This window comes from Brassica napus, chromosome C2, assembly GCF_020379485.1.
Source record: "Brassica napus cultivar Da-Ae chromosome C2, Da-Ae, whole genome shotgun sequence".
Taxonomy (NCBI): Eukaryota; Viridiplantae; Streptophyta; class Magnoliopsida; order Brassicales; family Brassicaceae; genus Brassica; species Brassica napus.
The window spans coordinates 45,736,993-45,759,638 of NC_063445.1; the positions used below are offsets into that span (position 1 = coordinate 45,736,993).

The 22,646-nt window shown below is 33.9% G+C and overlaps 2 protein-coding genes and 1 pseudogene across 3 annotated transcripts; 1 reads left to right on the forward strand and 2 right to left on the reverse strand.

The window, feature by feature from the left end:
• The first annotated feature begins 761 nt into the window (after positions 1–761).
• On the forward strand, positions 762–2,521 carry LOC106378488. Its single transcript, XM_013818606.1, has 2 exons — positions 762–1,631; positions 1,961–2,521. Exons 1-2 carry the CDS (start codon positions 762–764, stop codon positions 2,519–2,521), a joined length of 1,431 nt encoding a protein of 476 aa, XP_013674060.1.
• Positions 2,522–5,798: 3,277 nt separating this feature from the next.
• Positions 5,799–8,774, reverse strand: LOC106381883 (putative cysteine-rich receptor-like protein kinase 39). Of its 2 annotated transcripts, XM_013821825.3 has the most exons (7): positions 7,814–8,774; positions 7,601–7,726; positions 7,273–7,406; positions 6,839–7,049; positions 6,516–6,753; positions 6,272–6,410; positions 5,799–6,193 (listed from the first exon to the last, which is right to left on the reverse strand). In XM_013821825.3, the coding sequence occupies exons 1-7, from the start codon at positions 8,646–8,648 to the stop codon at positions 5,912–5,914; spliced, it is 1,965 nt and encodes a 654-aa protein (XP_013677279.1). In that variant the 5' UTR covers positions 8,649–8,774; the 3' UTR covers positions 5,799–5,911. The 2 variants fall into 2 exon arrangements, with proteins under 2 accessions (XP_013677279.1, XP_048604486.1); XM_048748529.1 differs by having other exon boundaries at positions 5,799–6,410.
• Positions 8,775–8,995: 221 nt separating this feature from the next.
• On the reverse strand, positions 8,996–22,337 carry LOC125582443 (annotated as a pseudogene).
• Between the last annotated feature and the right edge of the window lie 309 nt (positions 22,338–22,646).

A 22,646-nucleotide genomic window follows, 5' to 3' on the forward strand; every position in this document is an offset into this window, starting at 1 on the left:
ACCCATATATTAATTAAAAGTCTATTTGGCATTAAATAAATGTTACTTTCAGAGTTATTCATTATTTGATTAATTAGAGAGAAAAATGTTTCTAAGTTCTTTTATAACTTTTCATTAGTTATATGTTCCAAATTAAGCAATAGAGAGTATTGCTCAATAAAATAGTATTTATGGTATTTTAATTTATTCACCATTATTTATTGCTAATGCATAAATCTGTAGAAACCATGTATAGGTCACTAAAATTCAAGAAATAGGCGATGGATACCCTAGGCAATGGTGACGGCGGCGACTCTGCTCGCGAATCTCCACTTCCTCTGACGGCGGTTCTCAACGATGCTCCTCCAAGATCAGCGACTGGTTCTCCTGCCGAGACTGGTTCTCCCTGGCGAAAGTCTCCTCCTGTGGAACCGACGCCTCCTTCGGAACCCATTGATGGTGTGGTTTCAATCACAATACCGGAAGAGATTCTCACGGATCCAAATCCGCTCTGGAGATGTTATGTGGTTGGGTACTTCATTGGAGATGCCCCTCATGTTGGATCGATTCATGCCACTGTGAATCGATTGTGGTCCTCCCCAAAAATGGGAAGCAAGATTGATGTGCAGTTCCTTGACAAGACCACTATTCTGTTTCGGATTGAGAATCCGCAGATGAGAGCTAGAGTTTTGCAGAGGCGCTACTGGCATATCGCTGACATTCCTCTGGTGGTTAACGAATAGTCTCCTGAAACTGCTCTAGACCCACCGGACCTGTCTGCCATGCCCATCTGGATTGATCTTAAAGGTGTTCCGAGCCTTTTGTTCTCCCACAAAGCTCTGAAGTGTTTAAGTCGTGCAACAGGGAAGTTCGTTAAGCTGCATCCTCATACTGAGAAGTTCACTAGACTTGATGTGGCACGAGTCCTGGTGGAGGTGAATCTTAACAAACCGTTGGTGGAGAAAATCAGTTGTTTGGATAAGGATAGTGCGACAGTGATGATTGAAGTGTATTATCCTTGGTTACCTCCAAAGTGCAGCATATGCAACGCTTGGGGGAACCAAGGCTCGAATTGTAAGTCAAAGAGGATAACAATGTTACAAAAAGACAAAGAGGTAGAGGTTCCTAAGGAGGATGCAGTGGTGGGTGATGTGGTCATTACTGGCGATGGTATAGTGAGATATGATCTTAAAACTAATCGAAACGTGGTTACTGAGCTACTTCAAGAGCTTGAGGGGTTACCACCTGCACTCGGAAGTAACGTGGTGGGTGACGTATCTCAGGAGGCCTTTGAGAAGGGAAACACATCACATTCTGCTGGATTGGAAGTAGCTACGCAGGATTGGGCTCTGGTACGGAGGATAGACCCTAATCTGGTAGTATCAGAGGTGCCAAAAGCTGTAGAAGGTCTTGATGGAGCTCTGGGAAGGAATGACGTTGTCATCTCGCCTTCTAGGTTCAGTGTTCTTGCGTTGGAGGAGATAGAGGAGGACGGTGCTAATGAAGAAGAAGACTTGGAAGAAGGTGAGGTGGTTGCAGATTTTCCGATTGAAGAAACTAAGATGAAAGATCCTGCTAGGACTGGCCGGTTCCGCCCTGGTCCAAGTCTCAAATTGAGCAAGCAGCTTCCTGCTCGCTCGAAAGACCTTAAAGTAAAGACCCAAACTTGCTCCAAAAAAACTTCTAGTAGGAAGTTATGACGTCCTTTTTCGCTTGGAACATGCGTGGCTTCAATATGTCGCGGAAGCATAGATAGATTCGTCGATGGGTTTTGACAGAGAAATTTTTGTTTGGGTGTTTGTTGGAGACGCGGGTTAAACATGAGAAATATCACGATTGCTTAGCAGCCTCTTTTCCGGGATGGGGTTCCTTGGCAAACTATGAATTCAGTAATTTGGGCCGTATATGGTTTTGTTGGTCTGATAAAGTAGTGGCTACCAAGCTTCATATCAGTTCTCAGGTCGTAACCTGAGTAGTTCAGATTCCCGAGACTAATGAGCAATTCATTTGCTCGGCTGTGTATTCATCAAACTATGAGGTGGAACGGAGAAGGTTATGGGAGGAACTTCGAGGTACACAGGCAGCCTATAGGCACCTCGATATGCCCTGGATAGTGATAGGAGATTTCAATGTCACTCTTACTTTTGGTGAGCATTCACGTGGGGGAGCTCCTAGATCTAGCCAGATGGGTACGAGACAATTCCAAGAAGTAGTGGGTGACAGCAATCTTACTGATCTTGCTTTTTCCGGTGCGATTTTCACTTGGTGGAACAAAAGGGATGAGGATCCCATTAGAAAGAAACTTGATAGAGCTTTGATTAATAGTTCATGGCTAAGGGCTTTTCCTCAATCGTCTTCCTGGTTTGAGGGAGGAGGCATCTCTGATCACGCCAGGTGTGTAGTTCGTCTCTCAGGGATTACTAAAGAGGCAAGGAAGCCCTTCAAGTTCTTTAATTATCTCACTGAGCACCATGAGTTTCTCCCCACGGTCAAGAGAGTCTGGGATGCATCCCAACCAATCCATCACTCCGTACAGCCTTGAGTAGATTCCATGCTAAGCTGAAGACTTTGAAGTATGATATGCGAATGCTTAACAAGACGCATTATGGAGATTTACCCGCTAGAACTAAAGAGGCTTTTGAGGAGATGTGTCGGTGTCAGAACATGGTGCTACTGGATCCCAATCCTGTTACTTTTGCGGCTGCAGCTGAGGCGTCTGACCATTGGAATAAATTGGCTAGCATTGAGGAGAAATTTTATCGGCAGCAGTCTTGTCTTAGGTGGCTTGGAGCAGGAGATTACAACACAGTCTTCTTCCATCGAGCAGTGCAGACACGGTCATCTAAGAACACCATAAGATTCCTTGTGAAGGAGGCAGTTCTTCACTTTCAGAGGTTTCTCCAAATGGAGGAGAATGATAATGGCGAAGATTATCTCCCTCTGATCCAAGAGTTATTAACATACCGTTGTTCTGCTGGGACTGTTGCTACGCTTGTTGCCCCTGTGTCCCCGGAGGAGATTACATCTGCACTACACACTCTACCTAACGATAAGGTATCTGGACCCGACGGGTATACAAAAGAGTTCTTCATTGCTGCTTGGCCTTTTATTGGAAAGAAATTTATTATCTCAGTGCAGTCTTTCTTCTTATTTGACTTCTTACCCACGGGAATTAATGCTACGATCCTATCTCTTGTACCAAAAACGGAGGAGGCTCAGACCATGAAAAATTATCGGCCCATAGCTTGCTGCAACTTGATTTATAAGGTCATCTCTAAAGTTCTTGCGCGACGACTCAAATTAGTGCTTCCTGAGGCTATTGAACCGAATCAAACTGCTTTTATTAAAGGGAGGTTATTATTGGAGAATGTCCTCCTTGCATCTGAGTTGGTTAATGACTACTATCGTTCCTCTAACTCTAGTAGGTCCACGGTGAAATTTGATATCTCTAAGGCCTTCGATACAGTCAAATGGTCGTTCATCACCTCTGTTCCTAAAGCTATGGGTCTCCCACTGCAGTTTATCCTCTGGATTAAGGTCTGTATATCTATTGCTGCTTTCTCAGTCTCAGTGAATGGTAGTCTCAAAGGTTTCTTCATGAGCACTAGAGGAATAAGACAGGGATGCTCTCTCTCTCCTTACCTCTATGTTATATTGAACAATGTGTTGTCGAAGATGTTGAATAAGGCAGAACATGCACAGCAGTTTGGTTACCATCCTCAATGTAGAGAAGTTCAGCTCACACACCTCAGTTTTGCTGATGAAATCTTGGTTTTCACAGATGGTACGGTAAGATCTTTGCGGGGGGTCTTGGCGGTTATGTACCAGTTCGCAGGCATATCTGGTCTTCACATTAATGCTACTAAGTCTTCCATCTTCGCCACAGGTCAGAACATCAATCTACTGCTAGCAGAAGCCGCGCAGATAGAGATCACTGTTGGTCACTTTCCAGTTCGATACTTAGGGATGCCTCCCACTACCAAAGCTCTTACAAAGCAAGACTATGAGCCATTGATAGATAAAGTGAGAGGAAGAATGTTATCATGGCGAAATAAGTGCTTGTCTTATGCTGGTCGGCTCCAACTGATCAAATCAGTCATATCCGGTATTGTAAACTTCTGGAGTCAAGCTTTTATCCCAAAGCTTGTCTTGACACCATAGAAAGCATGTGTAGCGCTTTTTTATGGTCTGGGTCCCCTATTGTAACTCATAAGGCTAAGGTGGCATGGGAGGATCTCTGCTGTCCGAGAGAAGAAGGGGGTCTTGGTATACGAAAGCTGTGTGATTCATCTAAGGTCTTTGCGTTGGGTCTGATCTGGAGAATATTTACGAACACTGACTCGCTGTCGGTCTCTTGGATACAACAATATCTGCTGAGACAGAACTCGTTCTGGGATGTTAAGGAGAATGGAAAGGGCTCTTGGATGTGGAGGAAATTATTAAAACTGAGGCCTCTAGCTTACCAGTTTATTAGGTTTGAGATCAATGATGGACAAAAGGCTTTTTTTCTGGTTTGATGATTGGCTACAGATGGGAAGGCTTATTGATATTACTGGTGCTGTAGGTACTTGTTACCTTGGAGTAGCTCGGAATGCTCGAGTTATTGATGCAGTTGCTCAATCTCACTGGAACATTCGAGGCCAGAGAAGTCGTCACTTTCATGCTTTATATGAGCGTATCCAGAATGTTCAGGTACCGCAGGAAGATCAGGGTAGGGATAAGGTGCTTTGGAAACATTCAGAGGACACTTATAAAGCGCAGTTCTCATCGGCTCGAACGTGGGATCAGATACGAGTGAGAAAGGCCACTGTACCTTGGAGTAAATTTGTCTGATTCTCTCAAGGAGTCCCTAGATACTCCTTCATTTTCTGGTTGGCTGTTAAGAAAAGACTTTCTACAGGAGATAGTATGCGGTCGTGGGGCATTCAGCAAGGGTGTGTGATGTCTGGTGAGTGGGATGAGACAAGGGACCACGTCTTCTTTGCTTGCCCCTACACTTACTCTGTTTGGGATGGACTAGCAGGTAGATTGTGTGGCAGAAGGATTAATCCAGACTGGTCGCTTACTCTGCAGTTTGTTATTGATAATAATCTTTAGCTTATGGATAAGATCCTGCTCAAACTGATGTTCCAGACTTGTGTTTACTATATGTGGAAGGAGAGGAATGAGCGCAGACACCAGAGAGGCTTTCGTACGGTGGACCAAGCTATTCGGATTGTTGATAAAGCCATACAGAACAGGATCTGCTCTCTTTGATATAGGGCGGATCATCGGTTTGCTGGACTGCTTCAACGCTGGTTTGAAGTATTTGACAGGGCATAGGATTTTCATAATGTATTGTTTCTTTGTATAGCCACTTCATATAGTTTCCACATTCTTTTGTAAATACCTATTATTTTACTCTTATCAATAAATTTCACATTTCATAAAAAAAAAAATCCCATGTAAATAATCAGTTTTGTAAAATATATTAAATACAAAAGGCTGTTTAAATATGTTATTTTTTGCATATTATTATAAAACTATTAGTCCAATATAAATGCAATAAGACAAATATATATAAGAAAACGGCTAAATCAATTGACGGTTATGTACGACAAAATAAAATTACTAATATAAACAATAAACTTTTTATGTATATAAATGTCATATTACACAGAAATTTAATACGGGTAAATATATAAAATATATACTACCAAAACTATACAAAATATTGATTTATATAACTGCAAAACACACATCCGCACGGATGGGCATGTCAAATTCTAGTAAATCGTTATGATCTGAAGCAATTTGAATAGCCTAGAACTCCCATTTCATTTGACAGAATTTTTATGATAAAAAAGCATCGCTCATAAATCTTTTCTTTTTTTTGGTGTAATAAATCTTTTCTTTTTTTTGTTAAAACAACATTTTGTTTCACCATTATAATTCAACGACAACTCAACTCCGTGGAGTCATTGCTCATTGACATTGTGCCATCTTCAGATTGAGATTGACTTCCACTCATAGCAGGAGCTTTAGGTAAAGGAATGATGATAGTATCACTGCCAAACCAAACTATTACCAACCTCATAGTTGGTCTCTTTGCTGCATTCTCTTGAACACATAATAAACCAATCTGGATCAACTTTATGATCTCGTTTATCGGATCCTTCATCAGTAAAGGATCAATTACAGTCTCAGGCTTTCCTTCAACCCATCTCTTCCATGCCTGCACGAAGAATATATACGTTTTACACTCTGTACAGAGAGGTTTAAAGATAAAAGAAAATTCAGGACAAAAGCTTACAAAAGCTGCAAGTCCTTCTCCTTCAAAGCTACTGTTTCTTTCCCCACTTATCATCTCTAGAAGCATAACACCAAAGCTATATACATCAGATTTAGCTGAGATTTTCCCGTGATTAAGGTATTCAGGAGCCATATATCCACTACATATATGCAAATTAATTCATGAATTAATATTGATCCAAGATTACGTAAAAAGTTCATACACTTATACATCATGTCTTCAAGGTTGATTGATATATTCTTACCGGGTTCCAGCTATTCTTCTTGTTTCAGCTCGAGTCTCTTCAGCTTCGAACAACCTTGCGGTCCCAAAGTCTGCAACTTTAGGGTTCATCTCTGCATCTAACAGGATGTTGCTCGCCTTCAAGTCTCTGTGAATAATCTTCAGCTGAGAATCTTCATGAAGATAAAGAAGACCTCGAGCAATGCCTTCTATAATTCTGAATCTCAGCTCCCATGAAAGAAGTGAACGCCTCTCTTCATCTGCACAGTTCAAACAAAAATTGTTTGTCTAGATTTTCTAAAAAATAAAACTATTCAAAGTGGCAACTGTTTTTCGAAGGCTAACCGAAGATAAAGTGGTCAAGACTTGAATTATGGACAAGCTCGTAGACAAGAATCTCTTCATCTCCTTCACTACAGAAACCAAGAAGCTTAACGAGATTCCTATGTTGGAGTCTTGTCAAGAGTGAAACCTCATTCTTAAACTCTGTATCTCCCTGTCCTGAACCTTTTGTTAATCTCTTCACCGCTATCTCTTGCCCGTTTGGTAATATCCCCTGAAACCGATTCTCAAGATTCCATTTTAAAATAGAGTACTGAGTAAAGTCTTCTCTAATCTTACTGCATTTTAACTCCAGAATGGAGTTAAGAAATGAGTACTACACTAATTATTTTCATCACTCCATTTTTTATCCTTTATTTGTAAATCCAAATCTATCAGAGATGCTCTAAAAATCAAGACCAATCAACCACTCATTATTACAAGACTGTTATTAATACCTTGTGGACAGTACCAAATCCACCTTGGCCAAGCTTATTTTCAGACGAGAAGTTATTGGTTGCTGTCAAGATCATACCAAGATTAAACCGTAGCATATGTTGACCATCAGACTCAGAGTGCTCTTCACTATCAACTAAAAGAAAAACAAAAATATGTCTTACTCTCTAGTCTCAGTATTATAAAAATTTATTGGCTCACTTTTGTTTATAAATAAAAATTTAATCACAAATGTAAGTATATTCAGAGTACTCATCATATATCATATTTATGAGAAACTCTAATGGGTTTCTTAACCGATAGCAATGCCCTAAGGTTGATTGAACTTACCATTGATTCCGTTGTTTGATTTTCTCCTCCGAGCAAAGAACTTTATGAGACCGATGGATACAAATACATTAATAAAAGTAAGAACCACAAATATCGCGATGGTTACCCAAGACCTTGTGCTTCTTCCTGAAAATCATTAAAGCCTTTTTAGTCTGTGAACATATTAATATCATACTTACAAAGTTTGGCAGTGCTTGAACTCATTTGTAATACCTTTCTTGTCTGTTGCAGAGCTCCCCTTCTCCTGAGCCGGAGGTGAAGGAAGTCTAGTAACATTACCAAAAGCACCATGGAATGTATAAAAATCCCACCTGAAAAAGCAGCTCGGACGATTGACCTCGCCTCCTCGTCTGCCCCAGAACTGGTTTTTAAATAACGTCACACATTCTCTCAAACATCTATTGCAATCTTGAGAAGTTATGTCCGGTGTGCACTGCATCAGCATGTAGACATTTTCAAACTCGGTAAACTCGGCTTCTATGGCACCATGGTACTTAAGTACAGAGGAAGTTTCAGCACCCGTGGCGGCCTCGACAGTCCGGTTAACCATCCCATCCCACTCTTGTTCGAAAAGGGTCATGTTTTTAGATGGATCGATACCATCTGGACTTGGGTATTGAACAGCAGGTTCAAGCTCGAGGTTCCCAAAAGTTGAGTGGATTGAGGAACGTACAAGACAAGAAACATTGTCTTCAACGTCTTTGTCCCACGTGTACGAATTCATTCGGGTTGGACAATCCTTTTTTATACCCCGAGTTGCACTAAGGACACAGTTGAAACAATCTTGTTGCTCGTAGCCTCTTTGGCAAAGGACAAGAGCGTAAACTCTGTTGGGACTGTTGCCAAGTGAAGCGTTGTAGAATCCACCGTTGGCAATTACTTTATTAGGAAGTGTAGAGAATATATCGTCGCGATTCTGAACATAAGTGCTATTTTCGTTGTAAAAGCTTCCGGTACACCCGACGGCGTTAACGACTTCGAGGTTTTGAAGGACAAGAAGAAGAAGAAAAGATATGAGAATGATCACCAAAGCAAAGGATTTCCCCATTTTTAAAATGATAATTTATTTTTCCTTTTCTTACTTGTTAATTCGTTATGGTATAGTACTCTTTATATAGGTGAGATGAGAAAACGAGTATTGGTTTACTTCCAAAGACTGAGAAAATATGTATTGGTTGATTTTCAATGATCGAAAATACCGAGAAGATTGCAGCTTCAAATTTGGAAGTATTTACAATTCAATTAAAAACATAAATGCTCTCTATAAAAAAATAATAATTAAAAACATAAATATATTTCAAAAATCAGCAAATTCAATCGCTTTATCGGTTAGTTAAATAACCAGGGTTTTTTTTCTTTCTGTAAACAAGATATTGTCTTCACAGATATTTTTTTTTTTGTTTTCGACCGTAAATTAACCGTTCATGTTATAGACATTTGAATGCATACAATAATTAGGTGTTTGAATTTTTTTTTTTTAAAGAAAGTTAGGTGTCGGTGTCTAATGTCGATGTGAGTCATAATTACGTGAAGACTTTTTGTCGAACATAATGGGTGATTGGTTGAAATTTGTCTCGGTTCTTTATCCTTATTTATTTATTTATTTATTTTGTCGGTAATTTAAACAAATTCATATAAATTTTATAAATTAAAATTGTAGCTTCTCATCCATATGGACAACAAACGGTAGTTGATGTCCGTTTTTAAATTTCACATCCGTGGTATATGAATGAGCTCTGAGACGTTGAAATTCATTTTCAAAATCTTTATGTTTTCCAAATAACTTGAAAAAACCGGCAATTCTTCTGATTTTGAAACCATCTTCACCAACTGAGAACAATCTTTATTTAATTTTTTTAATCAACAATTTTTACTAATTATAATGTAGCTCTATTTTAAAATTTAAAGTTTATATCAAATTTCTATTGATTTTTACCAATCATAATCTAGATTTATTTTAAAGGTAAATAAAAAAATTAAAGAAAACTTTTAAAGAAAACTTTTTTTTTATATAAGTAAACAATTTACATCTTTATTATTTATGCTGTTGAATTTATAAAATTGTGAAAAGTATTTATAATATCAAATAAATTAGACAATCTTAGATAAAATTTATTATTGTTTAGATATGAATTTTACTATAAAGATTATAATTTTTATTTACTTTTGAATACATTTTTAAATTTTTGAAATTTTAAAATAATATAACTGTTATTTATTTATTACGTAAAATGATAGTAAATTTTGGTAATAGATGACTTATTTACTAATATAAATGATTTTAATTGAAAAATAATTATATATATATATATATATAATCTCGCATAAATGATTTTAAAATATGTATAATCAAAAACTTTCTAATATATCCAATTTAACTACAACAAAAATCTTAATCTATATCAATAAAGTTACAGTTATAACTAACTCATTTACAGCACAAATTTAACAGCTAAATTTTTTATAGCCACTGTCTAATCAATATAAAGACTACGGTGCATGTTTATGAACTGACTAATCTGATTACGTTGTAATAATTGAAGAATCTTCTATGTCTTCTACCTTTTTTTTTGTCAACCGAAGAAGAATCTTCTTCTGACTCACGTATGTGTATAAGATTATCTACAATGGTTGATTTATTCAACACCCTCTTTTTCTCTTTTTAATACTCCAAATCATTTTCTCTTTCTTTCACCTAATTATTCAACACCCACTTTATTTTTAATATCTACAATAGTTTTGTTTAATAAAATTCAACACCCTACCCCACCATTTTTTTAAATCATCTTATTATTCTTTACAATTTAATAGTTACATAAATAATAATTTCGAGTATAATTAACATAAATAATTAAAATGACATATTTAAAAAAAATACATTTATATTTTTAACTATTTTTAAAAATACAATATTTTTATTAAACAAATAAACTTATGAAAATTCAAATACACACGATGTAATACAAAAAATAAAAACACACAACTTAATTGGTACAATAAACTCAATTCAAAAACATAAAAACTCTTAAACCACACGTAACTTAAAGTCGTTTTAATTTTGGAACATCCCGAATTTTGCCCATATGTGTTTGACTAGATCTGCTTGCAATTCGTGATGTACCTTTGAATCACGTAATTCAGATCTAGCACGCACATGATTTGCAAAAGCGGGTAACACCTCAGTCGAAAATGGTTGCGGTGTACTAGAACCACCTGCCTCAGATTGATCATAATCGGTCCATGTTGAGCATATGTATCTCGTTCATCTTCAACAATCATATTATGCAATAAGATACATGACCGCATGATGATAGCCAAATCGGCTATATCCCACATGCGAGCTGGTTCACGAATGATTTTGAATCGAGCCTGTAAAACTCCAAATGCACGTTCGATGTCCTTCCGACATCCTTCTTGATATTTTGCAAATAACTTGTCTGGCTCACTTTGAGGAAGTCTGATTAATTTGACGAAAGTTGGATAAGAAGGATAGATACCATCAGCTAGATAGTATGCCATGTCATACGGACGTTGATTCAGGAAAAATTTCACTCTAGGAGTATTTCCTTGTTCAACATCATCAAACACCGGAGAACGATCTAGAACATTTATGTCGTTTAATGTGCCTGGACATCCAAAAAATGCATGCCAAATTCATAGATCATGAGAAGCAACTGCTTCAAGTATAGTAGTGGTGGTTCCCTTATCTCCTCTAGTAAATTGACTTTTCCACGCCGCTGGACAATTTTTCCATTCCCAATGCATGCAATCAATGCTCCCGATCATCCCTGGAAATCCCCGCATCTCACTGACGTGCAAAATTCTTTGAAGATCATCTTGAGTTGGAGCTCTAAGATACTCGTGCTCATACAATTGTATGACTCCTTTACAAAATCAACGCAAGCACTCCAATGCTGTAGTACCTCCTATTTTGATATATTCGTCAACCGCATCAGCCTAAGCCTAAGTGTAAATGAGGTTTGAACTTTTCCTTTCGTCCGTTCAAATGACGTGAGAGATGGTACACGTTGGCTAAGAAGCCTGGATTATGATTTTTGTTTTTAGAAAAGTAATACGTTGTTGACCAGAAAATATAATAGTAACCTGTACGATATATTGACTCCAAATCCAAAAGTTCAAGATAATTTGTATTAAAATGATAAATTGATTGAATTTGACATTTTATACCATCCGTTTTATTATAAATATCGTTTAAAGTTCTTGCACACGAATTAAAAAATGATTAAATGTTCTGTTTTATCCCGATTTAAAACATGATTTTGTTTGATTTTATTAATTAATGAGCTAAGAATAAGAATAAAAACTGGAAAAAACATTTAATATTTGTATTGATATTATAAAACGACACTTATAATGAAACAAAATTTAAAATTTAAAACGACACTTAATATAAAACGGATGGAGTATAAAGTATTATGAAATTCAGTGTCATTGACAATATTTTAAGTTGTGAATTTTCAAAGTTTACTATTAATTTTAGAGTATTTGGATAAAGTTTGTAAGTTAAAAAAAATCAAATCACATGATTTTAGGTGAAACTCTAAAATGATTTAACCAAAATGATATCTCTAATTCTTATAGAACTATCTAAATTTCATTAAAAACTCAAATTGGTCCACACTTTAGATTTGAACGCACTCCATGTATAGTTTTTTTTTCTGCTGCCAGCAATTTATAGGTAAATTTGCTAAATAAAACTAACGTTTTTTTTATTATTAATACATGTATCCACTAAAATATTTTCTTTATTACTCATTCTGTTTTAAAATGATGTCATACATTTACATTTTTTTTGCCAGCAACTTAAAAATAAACTCATACAGACTCTGTAAACCAAACTGGTAGCTCCGCATCCATATGGACAACAAAAGACGATTGACTTTTTGCACTACGTGCGAGACTTTCCGTCTTTAAATTCTGCGTCTGTGGTATATGAATGAGCTCTTAGCTTGTGAAACTTTCCTTCAATAACTTTGATAGTTTAGACATTTAGACATTTAAATTTTATTATAAATATATTATTTTTGTGATTGATTGTTTCCCACAACTTTTATCTAATCAAAGTTTAATAAATACAATTAAAATCATTCATTTCTTTGAAAATAAAATTGTTTAAAAAGATACATTTAAAATATATACTATACAATTTCTTATTTTTTTTTACGGAAAACTTATTCTCCACCATTATTTTTTTTTTATTATATTTCTCTATAAAACTATTATTGATTAGCCTTTAACTTTTCTAGAGCTTTTTTATGCGCGGAATACGAGTTTCGAATTAGTTAAATTAAAAACCATATATATATATGAATTTTTGCGTAACATATTATTTATACCTAAATTTTGGATAGTTGTTTTTCTTACCAATTTAAGCTCAAAATTTGTAATAATTTCCAAATTTTAATTTTGTTTTTTTTTCAATTGTGTCATAGAGTTTATGTTATTGTAAAATAGATTTACAACCAGAAAATAACACAATTTTTATAATTTTTTTTTGATGTAATCATTTTTTATTTATTTTTAAATTTTTTATTTGAAGCTTATAAAGTTTTTAAAATTTTTATTTGAAGCTTATAAAGTTTTTAAAATTTAGCAGTGTTAATTGTATATACAGTTTGAGTATTTTAGTTAAAATGTTGAAATGTTATCATAAATAATACATGGGAACAAATTCTAGTGAAATTGCCAAAAATACCATATTCATAATACAACTTTTAATGTTTACACTAACCATTTTTACCCGTATTTTTAAAGAAGAAAAAAGATATTTATAATCCTAGGGTTAACTAATCTAGACTTAGGGTTTAGCGTTGAGGGGTGGAGAAGGATTTTTGGAATATGAAATTTAGGATTTTAATAAATATATAAATAAATATTTAAAATATATATAATTTTTTTTAAAAATAGTTTCAAAAATAATTTACGATTTTCAAAGAAAATTTTGAAAAAAAAAATTTCAAAAAAATAATTAAAAAGTTTGAATTTGAAAAAATATAATTCGAAAACACATATATATATATATATATATATTATTTTTCTTAGTTATTTATATGATTATTTATTATATATAGAGAGAACAAAGATATAAGAGTCTTTTGCATCTAAATGAAGAATGTATTTTTGAAAATATCTCTTTAGTGGTGGTATACAAAAATAGTGGTACAAAAAAAGTGGTAAACACTACTATTTTTGTATACCACCACTACTATTTTTGTATAGTGGTACAAAAAAAAAGTGGTAAACATTTGGTCAAAAAAAAAAAAGTGGTAAACATGAAAACTTTCCCAAATTCTAATAAGGTTATCCAGTTTGTTATACTTTTTTTGTTCTATTTCTATTTAACCCTCTAGTAGGCTTCGGCGTTCAGATTTTAGGGTCGTGTTCAGGCCGGTGCTCCTCTCGATTCTGGATCCTTTGGGTCCTAGACATTTGGACTCAATAGGTATTTGTAAAATTTCGGTTCGGATTATTTCTCCTCGGTTCTGGGTCGGTTCGGATCTATAATTAAAATACATGTAAATAATCCGTAATTTTGGGTCTGTAATCGGGTTCAGGTATTTAGAATTTGAAAAAGACACGAACTACGCAAACCCAATCAAATTTAGTCAAAATCTATCATATATCTAAAATTTTACAAAATAACTTCAAATCTATCTTATTAAAACAGAAACATTGTGTTGGACCTAACGTTTATTTTGTAAGTTCTTAAATTAAAAATACCTTTCAATTTTATAGTTAAACTTACATTAAATCACTAATATACCTTTCTTTATACTACTATCCATGTTTCCAAACAATATATTTCTTTCTTTATACTACTATCCATTTTTCAAACAACACTATAATTAATCTTTTGTTAAAACAATATAAAATATTAGACATCATATTTTTATAATTTATAACAATATTTTTCAAATTATAGATAAATTAAATAATGAAAAGAATTAAAATAATTTTTAAAACAACGAAAATAAATATAACTTATTTTACAGGTTTATATACTACAAAAATTCAATAATAAATCAGTTAAATTAACGGATTACTTTATTTATATTTCCTAAACAATGGTTATATTATTTAAGTTACATAATCATTAAATAATAGCCATAGCATAATATATATATATATATATATAGATATATACATATAAAGTTATACATTGTACAATAATATAATAACAAAAATAATTATGAAAAATGTTCAACATATATGTTATCTAAAGAAAATGCTTAACACTAATTGTTAACACAAATTTAAACTGATTATAATATAAACCAAATCATTAACAAGATACAAAACAACTATAATAAAATTAATTAAGCTATATAAAAAGGAGTAAAATATGTTCAAGACATATTTATAGTTCTTAATTATTTGATATCTATCATTTTCTCTATCAAATTTTGTAGAAACGTCATAATTTTATAAAATTGCAAAACAAAGAACTTTAAATTTGGATTAAAAAGTGACAAATTATGAAACTATAATAATTTAAATCAAATTGGATTACATATCGGTCATCCATCGGTTCAATCGGTTAGTCTCGGGTTTTAGTGATTTTTTAAATATGGATATTTTTAAAAACACTGATTTAAATGCAAAAATATTTTAAATAAAAACAAAATTCTTACAAATTAACAAAATATTTATTAAGTTATTATTTAAAATATTTTTGCATTTAAATCAGTGTTTTTACAAATTCTAAATAAAAAAATCTTACAAATTAACATATTCCGAGCTTGCAAAGCCGGGTCAAAATCTAGTGAACTATTAAAATATAATAAAACATGTTAAACTCTAAATTTTACAGTTAAAGTTTCATATTACTTGAAAATGCTACACAATTAGAACAAATATCGTAACAAAAAAAATATTTCAACTAAATCATAAAATAAAATATAGAAAATAGAGCACAAAAAATTATAATTTTGGATATTAATGTTTTTAAGTCGTTTATGAATCGGTTCTTATAGGGTCAGGTCTATTCGATTTAGGTTTTTTTGGGTCCGGATCTATTCGGGTCAGTTCTTTTCGGTTCTTGTTGCGTAGAAATTTTTTGGACCCGATAAGTACTTATAAGTTTTTTGGTTCGATTTTTTGGTCAGGTATTTTCGGATCGGTTCCGGTTCTGGTTTTCGGGTCCGGGTATAATGTCCATGCCTACCCTCTAGGTTTGTTTCAAAAGTTTTAACGTTATCTAATATTTTTCTTACACAATTCTGCATGAACCGAACACAAATCGGAAGTCGCAGCTGGTCTCACACTCTCTGCGTTCTCCATGACTCAGTTCCTGAGAAGGGATTCCATGTATGTTAATAAACACATGCAAACCAAACTGACCCAAATAAACTAGAGTTCCAAGCTTTAACAACTTGATGAATACTTTTCTCCAGTCCAGAGCTTAGTTATGTCGCGGCTTCAAGTATATTCCAGTAGTTAAGAACTATTATCATCTGCAACAAACAGAAACCGTCTACGCTCAATAGACGCCTGAAATATAAAAAGTAACGTAAAATACAATTACCAAGCTCACATTGTGAACTAACATGTTGAAACTAAGATTATAGAAACGTTTTTCTATTAAACGTTTAGATCAGAGTTTTTCCTAAGGATATCTGTCCATAAAGCATTCTCCATGCAAGAGCTGTCGGGAAGAAAACATAATAAGCACGACGTTCACAAAATTCCTCCTCCATTTAGGGCCTGACTGGTTGCGGACATCGGTTGCGAGAGATTGCGGTCGTGGGTGGATGCGGTTTCTAGTGGATTGTAGAACTGGTTCAGCAGTTAGAAATCAATACGTTTGCAGAATATTTATGACTGATTGATTTTGAGATAGTGCACTGGTTTAGTAATAAATTACCAATACTAACACATTATATTATTATAAAAATATAAAATCATACTATTATAAAAAAATATTATAATTATTAATATAATATAAGTAATACCAGTATTGTGTTTATTTATTTATTTTGAAAATTTAGATGAAAGTTATAATATCAATAAAATTTGTTTTGAAGATTATATTAGAACTTTTAAAAGAATATTTTATTTTGTTTATATATGTATATATATTAATGTTTAAAAGTTATAGTGAATATTCTCGGTTTAAATTTTTTATAAAAATGAATTATGATAACATTAGTAAATTTAAATTAAAAGATAAAATGTATATCTATTTTATTAATAATATTTCAATATTAAAATTTAAATTTAAAAGTTAAATATTCTTAGAATATATTTTTACATTTATTTATCCAGCCGCAATAGTCCACAACCGCAAACGTTAGCAGGAACCAGCTTTTGACATTAAAAGATTTGGAACGGTTTGAAATGATTTATAGTGTTTTGTGTGATTGTTGCAAAACTCCAACTGCTAATAACCGTAAAAAAATGCATTTGCGGATGGTACCGGAAAACAAGTTAGACCCTTAATCAAATTCCTATTCTCTTCACAGCTCATTGTGCCTAACTCCTTGACACTGAGGTGAGTCAAAGGCATTTTTTTGTAAACAAATTATTTTCTATCTCCATGTCCTCCTATATATGGTTGCTGATCTAATTTAAGTGACGCTAAAGAGGCAAGCAGCTGCGAATTTCACAGCCAATTATGTCCAAAAAACCTTTCCCATCCATAACAAAGTAAAGTAGCTCGAAAACACATTTGAATATGAAGAATTGCACTCTTTATTGAATGTTTTCAAATTTGCTTAAAACTAAACTTCTCTATATCGTTATGTCAATGCTACAACCTCGACATCAATATATATAGTAGAGTAGATTTCCTTATCCTATTAGTAATAGATAACTCCTAATACTACTAAGATTTATTACAAGTTTATCTTATCCTTAACCAACTTGTTAAAGGATGTCTTGAGATCCAAGCAATCAAAGCTTATCCAACACAAAGCTCAAATCAAGAACCGTCACAAAGAATCTATGCTCATCTAATCTCTAAGCAAGCAAGAGCTTGACAAACAACCGGCATTGACATGGAGATCCTTCTCATCAGAGAAAGGGTAAGCTGTGATTTGGGTATACCGGTGAGCGGGTGGATAAAAAGCGACATAATCACCTTGAACAGCCTCTGTCCCCAGTAATCCCTAATCACATTCGAAGCATGGAACTAACCGAGACAGGAAGCATTAACCTCTAAAACACTGAAAAATGGTAAAACGTGTTAAACAGCTTCAGAGGCACCATCATGATTTGATGAAATGCCACTTTAGGATAATGCTCATCGAAGTTTATATCAAATGGTTCAAAATTTTGTATTCCTTGTAAAATAACACGCAGAATCAAACATTTTATCTAAATTAGGTACATATACAACCGTTGGAAAACTCACCTCAGAGTTTACTATAGCTAATGATGTTGAAACTCCTTGCGGTCTTAAGTATTATTACATTTTTAATATGATATTTGCAAACGAGATCAAATAAGATCAAACGGAATAATACTTAAATTGAAATTGAAATTAAAACTGAGGGAATAATACATTTTTTAAATTGAAATTCGAAAATATAAAATTAAAATTGAAATAGAAAACATATTTAAAATACAAAAAATAATAAAATAGTTTTTATAAATAAAAAAATGTTTTATAAATACAAAATTAGTTTTAATAAATATGAAATCATCTTTTTATAAATACAAATAGTTTTTATAAATACAAAAAATAATAAAATAGTGTTTATAAATAAAAAAATGTTTTATAAATACAAAATTAGATTTATAAATATAAATATTTTTATAGATATGAAATCATCTTTTTATAAATACAAAATAGTTTTTATAAATACAAAAATAATAAAATAGTGTTTATAAATAAAAAAAATATTTTATAAATACAAAATTAATTTTAAAATATGAAATCATCTTTTATAAATCCAAAAATCGAATTTATATACAAAGAACGGTTTGTATATTTAAAAATAGTTTTTATAAATACAAAAATAAAAAAAATAGTGTTTATAAATCAAAAAAATGTTTTATAAATACAAAATTAATTTTAAAATATGAAATCATCTTTTATAAATCCAAAAATCGAATTTATATACAAAAAACGTTTTGTAAAATCGAATTTATATAGAAAAAACGTTTTGTAAATACAAAAATAATGAACAATTTATAAAAAAAGTTCTAAATCAATTCAACACAACCAAATCACAATTCTAAACCTATTACACAACAAATCACAATCCTACCCAATCACCCTAACAAAAATCTATCAAAAACCTTCTCAAATCATCAAATCTACTTAAAAACCTAACAAATAGAACCTAAGAGAGTGGGATAGGGTCCTTACATGATTTGTAAGGGAATGGAAAGGATTCGCCGGAGAGTTCGTCGCGAGAGAAGGTGGAGAACGCCAGAAGGAGAGAGAGATTGCCGGAGAGGAAGAAGAGAGAAATGGGGAAGAAGATGCGTTTGGAGTTTATAAAACCTTGGGTCCGACGGATATCTTCCGTCGGAATTCCCTCAGTATTTTCAATTTCAATTTTCCCGAAATATTTGGCGGCTTGTTTGCCCGGTTAAATGAAAATATTCTGAGAAAATTCCGACGGCCACTAAAATATCCGTCGGAATTTCCTCGGAATATTTTCATTAATTCGAGGAAAAAGAATATCCTGTGCATGTATTTCTATTAATTTATATTGTTCCTCGGAATTTCCTCAGAATATTCCGAGGAAATACCGAGGAACTAGTGTTTGGGGTTTCAAAACATCCATTTTTTTTGCCGTATTTCATTTCTTATACAATTGTAATGCATATCATTGAGGATTCTTTGTATAGATGAGCATAAACCATGAAATAACAAATTTCAAAACGAATTGTAAGTATTCCCTTTACCGTTCATTAAAGTGTATAAGTGTTTCTCTTATGTTGTGGGGATTTCGTTCATACAATCGGAAAAGTGTTTATTATAGGGTAAGGAACAAATTTTTGACTTCATAATGAACGTAAGACACTTAATAAGGGTTATATAGGTGTTATTCAAACCGCAAAAACGTTGTTTTCGGTTTAAAAACTCTATTTCCTCGGAATTTCCTCAGAATATTCCGAGGGAATTCCGAGGAAACCCTTTTCTTCCTCGGAATTTCCTCGGAATATTCCGAGGAAATTCCGAGGAACTAGTGTTTGGGGTTTCAAAACGTCAATTTTTTTTTAAACGGATCGATCGATGGATATATGTCCAAAAACGCATCGATCGATCACTAAGATGGACCAAAGCGTAACAATGTGATCGATCGATGAGATTATCCCATCGATCGATCGAGGATATCAAGTGTTCCTCGGAATTTCCTCGGAATATTCCGAGGAAATTCCGAGGAACTAGTGTTTGGGGTTTCAAAATCTCGAATGTTTTTTTATAAACGGATCGATCGATGGATATATGTCCAAAAACGCATCGATCGATCACGAAGATGGACCAAAGCGTAACAATGTGATCGATCGATGGGATTATCCCATCGATCGATCGAGGATATCAAGTGTTCCTCGGAATTTCCTCGGAATATTCTGAGGAAATTCCGAGGAACTAGTGTTTGGAGTTTCAAAATCTCGAATATTTTTTTTATAAACGGATCGATCGATGGATTTATGTCCAAAAACGCATCGATCGATCACTAAGATGGACCAAAGCGTAACAATGTGATCGATCGATGGGTATATGTCCAAAAACGCATCGATCGATCACTAGTTCGTCGGAATTTCCTCGGAATATTCCGACGGATTGATGGTTCCTCGGAATTCCGTCGGTATATTCCGAGGAAATTCCGAGGATTTCATTTTCCGTCGGAATGTCTGTCAGAATACCGTTGTTTTTTTTGTAGTGTTTACTAAACGGACAAAGCCCACCTACGTGAAGATAGGCTCATGACTATACCAATCAAAAGAAACTAATAATGCTTTTTTTTGTAAAGATGTACGTGAAGATGTGCGTGTGTATGAGCTTATAGGGTATATTAGTTTTCTGGAGCGAATATGTTTTAAGAAAAGTATCAAGCTGCTCCTCCAGATTCTGGAGCTCCGTTTAGACTAATTAATTCCAAATCTTGTGCCACACAATGTCTATAGCTGATCCATACCATCCTCTCTTTTGTTAATTCCCAAGGTTAAGTAATAAAATTAGAATATTATTATTCATAGATGCTTATTCATAAAATGTATCAGTACCTTTTGTTCCTCTACCAAAGCTCAGTCTTAGGCTCAAGCCTCAAATGTTCCATTGACTACTTCATCTGTGCCTACACAATTAATTTTCATTATACATTTTGTTAGTAAGTTAAAAACACATTCAAGGTATTGGGCATATATATGCATGACAGAGATTTGGAGATTATTAAACATACATTAACGTGGGAATTAGGAGATTTAGTTGTTTCTCGGCTTAAGAGTACCTTTCATAGCATTGTAGAAACATGGTGGATAGTCCTTTTCAAAACAAAATTTGTCTCACCAACTGCTCTAAGACTTTTATTTGCAACACCATCTGTCTATTGTATCGTTAAGATCAAATATGCTTGTTGAAGTAAACTATCAAGATATAAGAGCACATACCCACGTGTAGCCACAACCCTTTCTCTATTGTTGGTGAGAAGAGCATCTGTATATGAAATGGTTTTCAATAGAATCAGAGTAGAATTGGAGCAAGTAAGAAGATTACAATACTGTCAGATTCACTGCTCAATTTTAAAAGGTGACAGCTTTGCAGAATCCTGTAGAAATGGAACCTCCAACCAGTTAAGACGGTCGTCAGAAGAGAAATCAATTTACCTTCAGGATCGAAAGTGCTAAAAATTAAATTACAGCTTTACCCTTAAGAAATTAAAGCTTCACCATTCTAACTTCATCTCTTCTCAAGTTTTTGTGAGACTAATCTCTCTTTTTCAACCCAGAATCTGCTGAATATGGTAACAAATATTGAATTCAAAGATCAATAAGAGTATCTCTCCTATTATTAGCTTAAGAAAATATGCTCAAAACTTAAACTCTCAATCTCTAAAGTCTTGTAATGTCACACTTTGATATCTCCTTATATAGAGTTTATTAATCCTAATCCTAATAGTCATTACATTTACATAACTCCTAAACATAATCTAATTCCATATCTCGGTAGGATTAGGTCTCTTTCTGGTTTCCTAAATTTCTTTTTTCTTCAATCTTAATCTAACATTCTCCCCCTTAAGCTTGAACTCCATCTTCGACAAGTCTTGAACTCCAATGAGTTCTCTCATTTCCTTGAACTTGATTATTCCTAGTGCTTTCGTCAAGATATCTGCCTTCTGCTCTGTCCCAGGAACATGCTCGACTTCTATCAAACCTTTCTCCACACATTCTCCAATAAAATGATATCGAGTATGCATGTGCTTTGATCAGCCATGAAACACTGGGTTTCTCGTGAGCATAGTAACTCGCTAATTTCACCAAGTAAATCCTGCAACCAAATCACCTGACGAGCTGCTTCCGTACCGGCCATGAACTCTGCTTCACAGGAAGATAGTGCCACAGTATCTTGCTTCTGCGAACACCAAGTTATAGGACTTTCGCCTAAGTAAAATACATGACCTGTCGTGCTCTTACCATCATCCTGATCCACATTGTGACTTGAGTCACAATAGCCAACAAGAAGTGTAGTCCCTGCCGTTGTATTCTCAAATGTCAGACCATAGCTCGTGATTCCTTGTAAGTATCTAAGACATTGCTTCATTGTTGCTCAATGAGATTCTTTCGGGTCATGCATATACCGGCTAAGTATTCCTACACAGTAAGACAGGTACGGACGTGTGTGTAGCAGGTAACACATACAGCCAATGTTCCTTCGATAAGTCTTTGCATCAATAGATTTCTCATCCCCTGACTTCGATAGCTTCAACCCGAAATCCATAGGCGTGTGCATGCAATTTTTCATTCCGTCTTCCTCTAAGATCTTCAACGCATAGTTCTTTTGACTCAATGTAATTCCTCCCAGATGTTGAATTACTTCAATCCCAAGAAAATGATTTAACCTTCCAAGGTC

Coding starts and splice junctions, on each gene's coding strand:
- LOC106378488 (XM_013818606.1), top strand. CDS start 762: ATGCCCATCTGGATTGATCTTAAAGGTGTTCCGAGCCTTTTGTTCTCC. Junction 1,632..1,960: donor CTCGCTCGAAAGACCTTAAA/GTAAAGACCCAA, acceptor TGAGTAGTTCAG/ATTCCCGAGACTAATGAGCA.
- LOC106381883 (XM_048748529.1), bottom strand. CDS start 8,648: ATGGGGAAATCCTTTGCTTTGGTGATCATTCTCATATCTTTTCTTCTT. Junction 7,727..7,813: donor CTCTGCAACAGACAAGAAAG/GTATTACAAATG, acceptor AATGATTTTCAG/GAAGAAGCACAAGGTCTTGG. Junction 6,411..6,515: donor AGAAGAATAGCTGGAACCCG/GTAAGAATATAT, acceptor GCATATATGTAG/TGGATATATGGCTCCTGAAT.